Consider the following 10,032-nt stretch of genomic DNA (forward strand, 5'->3'; position numbering starts at 1 on the left):
CATGCCGGCTTCCAGGTTCCTACAGCCCCTACTCTCACTGCCTCATGCCTCCCTCTCCCCCTAAACTCCCAGGCCTGTCCGAGATTACTGGCTCCCTTCCCCCAGCTCCTGGTCCTTCTTATAACCCAAATGATTCTTCCACGCTGCTCCCCACTCCCACCCCAGCTTCTCTTGTAGATATCCACATCCAGTTTGTTTCTTTTCTCTAAAGACAGACTCTTCTCGATGCCTCTGGATATTTTCTCTCTCTTATTCACAATACAAATGTCCCTCCTAATAGCAGAGTGGCCATTTTGATGGTTTCTTTCCTGTGCCCCTCACCTGCATCCAGGACAACCCTTGTTCGGGGTTATACACTTAAACAAGTTTCCAACCGTGGCCTCTCTTCCCTGAGTGACGTCATTGTGAGTGTGGATGTGCTTCACTCTGCTGCTGTGAGCTGGGAAACTCTGTCCGTGGCTTAGGAAGAGCACAGCCAGAGCATCCCGAGCCATCTCTGTGCCCGTGTGAAGATTTACTCCATTAGCTTGTTAAGACATGACCAGCTCACAAATCCTGTCAGTCTGAGTCCTTAGGCTTTAGTTCCCTAACAGGCAGTGGTGTAGGCAAATTTATAACGACAGCTGCCTTGGCAAAATTTAATAGCCAATTTATCTCTGTTACTCTGTTACTCTTCATTTGGCTGAGCTGTGTTGACAGCAAATTGTGGGTAATTCTTTCATGTCTCCCCAGGAGGCTTGCTTGCTTAGCATGTTTAATTTGCAAGCAAGCACCCTCACCAATTAAGCTATACAACCAGTAGATTTTATCATTTAAAAAGTATTATTATTATTATTATTATTAATTTGTATGTGGGTGCTTGTGCCGTGGAGGTGCACAGGTCAGGTGACAACCCTGCGAAGCCAGTGTTTTCCTTCTGCCTTTATGTGGGTCGCAGAGACCAAACACAGGTTGCCAGGCTTACGTGGCCGATACCTTTTCCTTCTGAGCCATCCTTTTGGCCCTCTTATTTTAATTATTGGGGTTCCTCCCTAGACTTTGCAAAAAAGTCCATTAAATACTATTGAAAGGAGTTTAAGGGTCAGTAAGATGGCTCAGCAGGTTAAGACAATTGTCACCAAGGCTGATGACCTGAGTTCAATTCCTTGGACCCACAACATAGGAGAGAACCAATTCCTGGAAGTTATCCTCAGACCTCCAGGCAGTATTATGGCGCTTGTATAAAAAATAATTTAAGCTGTTTAAAAATAATCCAAACATTTGATCACAATTTTGCTCACCTAAGACTTCTGAGACTTGGCTTGGGGGGGGGGAGACAAAATTCATGCTTATGGTTTTCATTTGGGACATTTGCTTGTTTGTTTTCAGATCAGTCAGAGAAATGTCCGACCTGGGAGGACAGATGTGGGGTGGGGACTTTTGTCCAAATAGCTGAGTTTTTTGTTTTGTTTTTTAAATTTAACCAGTGCTGGATCCCACTATAAACAGAACCTCGTTAGCCATCATCTTACACTTAGAAGACGGGAGCAAATTTGTCTCTGCTTTACTGCAATTTCCTCATTATTTGGATAAGCTGTGTTGACAACACTTTGATGTGTTATTTTTCACATGTGGGGGGGGGGCAGGAGTTGGACGTTTGCTTCCTATAAAAATGACCATAATTCTTACAGCCATCCTGATCTCAACAAAGGAATCTTCCGAGAAGCCACTGGAGTTGAGCTTGAGCTGTAGTTCTGAGACGATGCCCAGCAGGTCTGCTTTTTCAGCTTGAAGGCGCATCACCTGGGCCTTCAACTGCTCTACTTCCTGCTCCAGTTTTGCCCTGGGAAGCCCGGAGACATCTATGGAACCCTGGAAAAACCAAGAATGAGGCAAATATACAAATCAAACCAAGGGTCTGGCCAGCAAACTTGATGGCCAAACATCACAGCATCACAATGTTTATGTCTCTCTCTCTCTCTCTCTCTCTCTCTCTCTCTCTCTCTCTCTCTCTCTCTCTCTCTCTTAAAGCAGGATATCATGGAGCCCAGGTTGAGTTTGAACTCAGAGCTGAGGATAGCCTTGAACTTTGGAACCTCCTACCACTACCTTCCAAGTGCTGGTATTATAGACATGCACCACGACGTCCAATTTAATTTTTGTGTGTTGGGCGTGCACATGTGTAGACACGCTCATGGTATGCATGTGTATGTAGAGGAAAACAACCTTAGGTGCCAACCATCTTGTCCACCTTCCCTGTTTTTGTTTTATTTTGGAGAAAGGTTCTCTTACTGGCCCAGGACTTGACAAGTTGGCTAGGCTGGCTAGCCAGTGAGCCCCAGGAATCTGCTTGTCTTTGCATCCCCAGCACTGGGATTATATAAACACACGACCATGCCTGGCTTTCCACGTGTGTTCTGCCGATTAAACTCAGGTCCTTAGCACTTCCTTAACTGAGCTCTATCTCCAGCCCCATGCTCGTTTTTAGAAGAGGCACTTTTCTAACATTTTCGTCTGCTATGCTTTAAGCAGAAGAGTCACCCTCTTATTTAACAACTTATTTTGACACACCATATAAAACAGGAATTTGGGAGCTAGAGGTAAAGCCGAATAGTAGCTTGTCTCAAATGTGAGAGACCCTAGGTTCAAACCACAGAGCCACACATGTGAAAAAGAAACAAGGAATTTAAAATAACTTAATGACAAGAAAAAAAAAAAGGCTTCCACAGCATGCAAGAATCATGGGTTAAAATCCTGAAAATAACCAACCAGACTTGAACAGTGATAGACTCAAACACTGTGGTAAAAAAATCTCAGAAAACAAGGACCAAGAGCTGTTAACACTCAACCTTCTACCTTCACTCTTCCCCGCAAACACCCACATCTCCACTCCCTGTCCCCCAGGTGCAGTCAGAAACCGGAGCACCGAGAATGTGATCTGGTTCAGGGATGGCAAGATAAGAAAAAGGTCTCCAGTTCTCCCTGTATGCTAACTGCTGGGGATGTTACTCTATGCTGGTGTTGGAAGAGGGAAAAACCTGGGAGAAAGAAGACAGAAACTCAAGGATTAAGAAAAAGTTAAATTTCCGCCCATATAGAACTAATAATACATATTAATTAGTATTGCACAGATGTGAACTATGTATGTCATGTGTGTTGAGTTCACCCTGATGTAATGACCACATATGACAGCAATAGGAGAACCAGCCTGTTCAGAAGCGGTGCTTGTTTCTGGGGAGCACAGACTCATCTGTATTCCCTGATCACTAAAGATGTGGTCCTCCGCAGACTCTCTGAAGTCCCGGCCTCAGTTTTCGTGGACACCACATAGTCCACAGTCTCTTCTATGACCTCCAGGTTCCCTCCGCAGGAAACCTCTACAGCTCGATGTACAAGACACCGTGCTTCACTCTCCTTTCCTAACTTGAAATAATTACAGTTCATGGAATTCTTTTTTGTTGTCATTTGTTCATTACTGGGGATTGAACCCAGGATCTTGTGCATGATAGGCAAGTGCTCTACCACTAAGCTACACCCCAGCCCTAGTATGAATTTTTTGTTTTTTTTTATATGTGTATGGTATATGCATGTGTACACACATGTGCAAGTGCACTTGCCCATGCATGTGGGTGTGGGTCAGAGGCTGTGTCAGGATATCTTCCTTAATTTATTCCTCACTTTATTTTTATTTTTTAATTAATTAATTAATTAATTAATTTATTATGTATACAATGTTCTGTCTGCATGTATGCCTGCCCACCAGAAGAGGGCACTAGGTCTCATAGATGGTTGTGAGCCACCATGTGGTTGCTGGGAATTGAACTCAGGACCTCTGGAAGAACAGCCAAGTGCTCTTAACCTCTGAGCCATCTCTCCAGCCCTCCTCACTTTATTTTTATTTTCACCTTATTGTCTTGAGAAACTGTGTCTCACTGAACCTGGCCCTCCCAACTGCAGCCCCCAGGGCTGGGTTACAAACTCACATTGCCACACCCGTCATTGTTTTGTTTTTATTGTTGTTTATTTAGGACAGAGCCTTGCTACGTAGCCCTGGATGGACAGGAACTCATTATATAGTCCATGCTGCGCTCCAACTCGTGGCAATCCTCCTGAGTGCTGGGATAAGAGATATGTACCAGTTCACTACACAGGGCCCTAGGACGCTCCATTCTTGGAAGGGTTAAGTATGAGGTTTGGAAGGAATAGATGGCAGGGTCACCCAGATGTCACCCGGGGCCTTGGAGGACCAGCTGGGATCAAGGGTGCTCTGGTGTGTCCTTTGTTAGTGTCGCTGACACATGTTCTCAGGACCATGGCAGCCCTGCAGTCAGTGTTCCATATCACAACACTCCGCTCTTAGGTCATATCTCAAAAGCCAACTGTAAAGGGAATCACTATGTAAAAGGATATAAAGACCAAAAAGTAAGCATTCCAAGGTACATTTGTAAAGTCTAATTTTATATAAAGGATATGAATTAAGAACTAACAATTGGATGCCCTCTGGACAGAGGTCCACCTACTATTTTTTTTAAAAAAGATTTATTCATTTATTATATATACAATGTTCTGCTTACATGTCAGAAGAGGGCACCAGATCTCATTATAGATGGTTATGAGCCACCATGTGGTTGCTGGGAATTGAACGCAGGACCTCTGGAAATGTAGTTAGTGCTCCAGCCCCCTGCCCTACCTACCATTTTAATGGATGTGAAACACTGATTTATAACCTGAATATACTTTTAGGGTTTTTTTTTTGACAGAGAGTCTCATAGGTCTGGGACTCACTATGTAGTCCAGGTTGGCTTTGGGCTCTCCATCCACCTGCCTCAGTCTCTACAGTGCTGAGATTACACTGTAAACTACCATGCCTAACTCCTAATTATCTTTTGACTATACTGTATGAGATCTTATAAATTTCTGGTTTGTGATATATGTATATATATATGTATACACATATATATATCAGATATGTTATGTTCATGCAGGTATGTGCATGAAGGTGTGAGGGTGAACATGCATGTGGGTGTGTATTATGAAGGTGAGGAATTGTGGGGTGTTCCCACATTGCTAGGTCACCCTCCATCCTATTTTTTGAGACAAGGTCTCTTACTGCACATGGAGCTCATTGATTCAGCTACGTGGTCAATGAGTTTCAGGGGTCTGATAATCTTGGCCCCTGGTGCTGAATTAACGGATGTCAGATTTTACATGGGTGTTGGAGAGCAGGGCCTCACATTTGCATGGCAGGCATTTACAGACCGAGTTCTGCCCTTATAAAAATCCCTTCCCAACAGAGATTATATATGACCCAGCCAGTGTTTCTAGCAAAACCACACTGTTTCCAAGACCATGTAAAACACCAGTCCAGCCTGAACCACACAGAGTGGTTGATCTAACAGTCCAGATCAGAAAGATTCTACTGCTGCTGTGTAAGTTTTTCCCAGGCAGAAACATTGCTTCCTGCAGGCAAGCTCTTTAAACAGGAAGCTGGACTCAGCTTTTACTGCTTATTCTGGAAGGGAGGGACCTAGTAAGATCTGGTAGGTTTCAGGGACTTCCTGAAGCTATTTTGAGTTGTCCCCTCTGACAAAAGGAAGCTGAGCTGTAAAAACAATGAGAGGAGAGGAATACAAAGAAGACTCTTGAGACCAGACCAGCAGTCTGGAAGAAGCAGAAAGCAGCCGAGCTGCCTGGAAGAGGTTCAGACTGGAGTCACTTGGAGAGGACATTCTCCAAATGGTCGAGCTGCCTGCAGGCTGTGCAGTGTGCTCCAGGTTTCTTAGCTTTTGTGTTGCCCATGCTAGGGTGGGTTTGGTGATGCAGCTGCCTTTGAGTTATTTCTGCACCTGTAAGTAGCCACTCACCCATACTCCTGTTAGTAACCCTAATAAAACTCATTGGTTCACCAAGTTGGGCATTGGTGGTATCCATACTTTGGTCTGTCATGGATTCCTGTCTGGAGTAGGTAGACGTGTATATCGTATCTCCCCAGGAAAAGCTTTGTCACACAACTGTACATATGAAGAAAGTAAGAGACCACAGTGGATCATGTACTCACTTCAAACAGCCTTTCTGACTTCTCTCTTAGTTTCTCAAGCTCGTCCTTCAGTCTCTCATTTTCTTGACTCAAGGCTGTCAGGTGCTCCTTAGCTTCTTTGCTCTGTGTCTCAAACATCTGGCGTTCTTCCTTCTGCTTCTCTGTCCAGGCTGAAAGCTCCTCAAATCGTCCTTTCATGACCTGATTATTTAGCTTTATGGCTTCTGTTTGGGGTTTAGAGAGAGGGAGTCACCCACCAGGGAATGGATGGAATTTCATGAATCAGCTTTTCCTCTGGCCATTTCAATACTCTGGGCTCTGGATGTAAACATGCCCCAGTGACCTAGGATGGGTACATCAGCAGGAAAAAGACTACAGCAATGGCAGTAGAGTTTGCTTACAGACTCTAGAACACCACTGTTGGTCCTTAAAGGTCATAAGAAAGGCCAGGCATGGTAACTCATAATTGTACTCCCAGTATTTGGGAGGCAAGAGGTGGGATGATGTGGAGTTCACGGTTCAGATTTAGCTACGTGGCGAGCAGGAGGCCATCCTGGTCTACACAAGTCACTCTCAAAACAACAAAATTCCCCAAATAAAATTGATTTGGGGATATAAATTCCTCTTAATGACCAAAAGTCTGGAAGACTCTGATTACGATATTTAATTAGCCATGGCTTGAGATATTAGAATATAATCCTCCTTTGAAACAAAGTTTCACTGTGTATATAGCTCAGGATATCCTTGAACTTGCTATGCAGCATGTGACAGCTCGGCACGTGGAATCCCCCTGCGTCTGTTCTGGAGCCAGGACACAGCCATGCACCATCATGCTTAGTTCAGAATGCTTTCTCCTGACAAGTAATGTTTCCACCTAACTGTAGCTAGAGGTGCCTCTCGTGTTCCTTTTAAATGGGCTGTCATTAGACTATTTTCTGAGCTAGTTTGGTTTTGTACAGTGGTAAGGATCCACGCTGGAGCCTTGCACATGCTGGGCAAGCTCTCTCTTACTGATCTACACTCTCAGCCCCTAAACAGAGTAGTTTTTAGTCTGACCTGTAAAATATGTAAACAGAAAGCCTTGTAGCACTGCTCAAAGTCTTGCTGTGCTGTTTCTAGGGAAACGGGCTGAGAAAGGGCCTCACTTACAGCCTTCTTCAGAAGGGATTGTGTTTTCTGCATGGCAAATCCAGACGACAGGCCTGCTCACCTTTCAGCTGGTGGTTCTCAACCAGGAGCTCCTTCATTTGCTGCACCAGCTCCTCAGGAGTGAATGTGTCCAGGCTGGGATGAACCATACTGGGGGGTCCATTTCCTGGGGTCTCACAGGGGCTGTCCCCCTTCTCAGTCAGGCAGCTCAGAGGTTGATGGGACATGGCAACGGGTCCTATGGAAAAGCCACAAGCTAAAAATATAGCTGTCGCCAGTCTGTCACAGGCCTCGGAAAGACCTGTAAATCTGTTAGTAACGAGTGGTAGTTATTCCCAAGGTTGCTGGCTTTCCCTCCAGGTGCACTGTGAAAGCTTTCCCTTTAACCATCAGCTGCACTGCCCACCTTCACGGGACCATGTGTAGAAAGGGGCAGAACTGAAATGAGATGGAAACTGTAGAATTGATAATGATTAGGATAATATCTGCAGCCTTGGTGAAGATCACTACATAAATCCCTTGAAATCTTTCAGTTCAAATATCCTTATTTTGAGTGATTTGTATTGTTTGGGAATTAGACTTCAATAAAGTTATTAAAATCTTCATTTATATATTTATTGAAAGCCATTAAAATCTCTATATTTTATATTTATTGAAAACTATTAGAGTCTGCATATTTTATATTTATTGAAAGCTATTAGATCTCCATATTTTATCTTTGATAAAAGGAATGGAATGGAATGTTTATTTTTGGCAATTCTTAGGCTTAGTATGTGCTGAAACACTCTACCATACATACCCTACTCTCTCTCTTTTTCTTTCTCTCTCTCTCTCTCTCTCCCTCTTCCTTTCTTTCTTTGATTTTTCAAGTCAGAGTTTATCTATGTAACAGCTTTGGCTGTCCTGGACCTCCTCACTCAGTAGACCAGAATGGCCTTGAACTCCTACAGATCCACCTGCTTCTGCCTCCAGAGTGCTGGGATTAAAGGCACGTGCCTTTGCTGCCTGGTGACACTCCCTACTCTTGATCGTCCAGGTGAGGTTTAACAGGTGTAACAGCTTGCCTAAGGTAAGAAGTGGCACATAGCAAGGCTGATTTGAAGATGCCATCTTATACTACACAAAAGGCGCAAGTGAAGTTTTATTTTTATTGAGGCTTTGATATGATATTTATCAGTGAATACACACAAAACACTAATGCAGTTTGATGCCTACTGTACATCCTGAAAACACTTCTATGTATATGGCTTTATTTCATAGATGTGTCAATGAGAACACATAAATGCCAATTCTACTTCTTTATTACGTACCACTCAGGCAAAAGGACCTCTTTCCAATGACTGGCTACATACACATTCCAGGCAAAAAAAATTTCATCTTCATGCTTCATAAAAATGATAGATATTCCCATCATGAACTGATGTGGATAGACCATAAAACAATATAAAGTAAAGGTAAAATACACACACACTTTCACACATGCACATACACACACACACTAGCCCTATTCTACAAAGGAAAAATGACTGACATCCAGAGAGATGGTTAAAAAAATATTATTTCAGGCTGGAAAGATGGTTCAGTGGTTAAGAGCTGACTGCCCTTCCAGAGGACCCGGGTTCAATTCTCAGCACCCACATGGAAGTTCACAACTGTCTGTAACTCCAGTTCTAAGGGATTTGACATCCTTGCACAGTACAGACAAAACACCAGTGTACGTTAAATAAATATAAATCTTTAAAAAAATATTATTTCTTGGGCCTGCAGAGATGGCTCGGTATTTAAAAGTACTTGTTCCTCTTTGACTCCCAGCACACATGTTAGATGGCTCAAAACTGCCTGTTACCCTAGCTCTAGAGGATCTGATGTCCTCTTCTGGCCTCTGCAGACACATACAGATATATGGTATATACTCACACAGACACATAAATTTTAAAAAACTTAAAATTTACCTCAATTAATTGTAAGATAAATTTAAATTCATCTATGCAACAAAAGGCATCAAATGGTGATGTTGCCCTACGACTGTGACAGAGCAGAGAGCACTGGCACCACAGAAAGCCCTGGGATGAAGAAGGTACATGGGTGCATACTGGTGAGCACTCCCTCCCCGACCTCAGTAGGAACTGTATCTAGAGCCTCCGACATATTACTCAAGTGCTCTACCACAGAGTTACAGTCATAGTACCCAACCTTATTTCTAACTAGGGGAGAAGCCATTGCTCTCAGACTGCCAGCTCCTCATGATTAAGGTGCCTGATGGCTCCGTGAGTTGTATTCCATTATATATGAAATCGGTCCCTCTTCTGACAGGCAGGAGAATCATCACCCTCTCTGCCAGGTAGCATGCAGGTTTAATACTCACATATGAAAATAAGACCAAATGCACAGAATGAGGGGCTCTTGCTGTGCCTGTAGGAGGCAGAATCGTGGGCTCTCTTCAGGTTCCCTACAATCAAGAGTCTGGTGCACTGCTTCTAGTCTGGAGACTGTGTTAGGTAAACTATAGTGCTAGTGTTGATGGGGAGAGCAGGCTGGCTGTGCTACTTAAAAGTATCTGCTAAGAAAAAATGCATCCCATGAAGTACACAAAGAGGATGGCAATTTCACAGAGGGAAAACACTGAGCAAGCATTACTCTCTTGTCTCTTGAATGGAAATGGGTTTTACTTAATTTAAGATGCCTTCCCTGTACCTTTGCTGGGTAAAGCCCATGTTTCTGACTTTCCACAAAATTCATTTTTGCAACTGAGTAGTATGGGAGGTCCTTCTGTCTATGTGTTGCTTTCATTGGTTAATGAACAAAGAAACTGCCTTGGCCTGTTGATAGGGCAGAACTTAGGTAGGAGGGGAAAACTAAATGGCATG

The 10,032-nt window shown here is 43.5% G+C and overlaps 1 protein-coding gene across 4 annotated transcripts in view; it reads right to left on the bottom strand.

Moving 5' to 3' along the window:
- Nucleotides 1–10,032, bottom strand: part of Optn (optineurin) — a 42,069-nt gene that overhangs the window by 24,069 nt on the left and 7,968 nt on the right. For all 4 annotated transcript variants that reach the window (XR_258438.3, XM_026782997.1, XM_005354856.2 and 1 more), the window contains exons 2-4: nucleotides 7,227–7,403; nucleotides 6,038–6,240; nucleotides 1,669–1,851 (exon numbers count right to left, since the gene is read on the bottom strand). Coding sequence is in view for 3 of the 4 variants with exons in the window: in XM_026782997.1 (XP_026638798.1) it covers nucleotides 1,669–1,851; nucleotides 6,038–6,240; nucleotides 7,227–7,392 (552 nt within the window). In the remaining variant the exon portion in view is untranslated. The remainder of the gene's footprint in view (nucleotides 1–1,668; nucleotides 1,852–6,037; nucleotides 6,241–7,226; nucleotides 7,404–10,032) is intronic.

This window comes from Microtus ochrogaster, chromosome 16 (assembly GCF_000317375.1).
Source record: "Microtus ochrogaster isolate Prairie Vole_2 chromosome 16, MicOch1.0, whole genome shotgun sequence".
NCBI classification, from domain to species: domain Eukaryota; kingdom Metazoa; phylum Chordata; class Mammalia; order Rodentia; family Cricetidae; genus Microtus; species Microtus ochrogaster.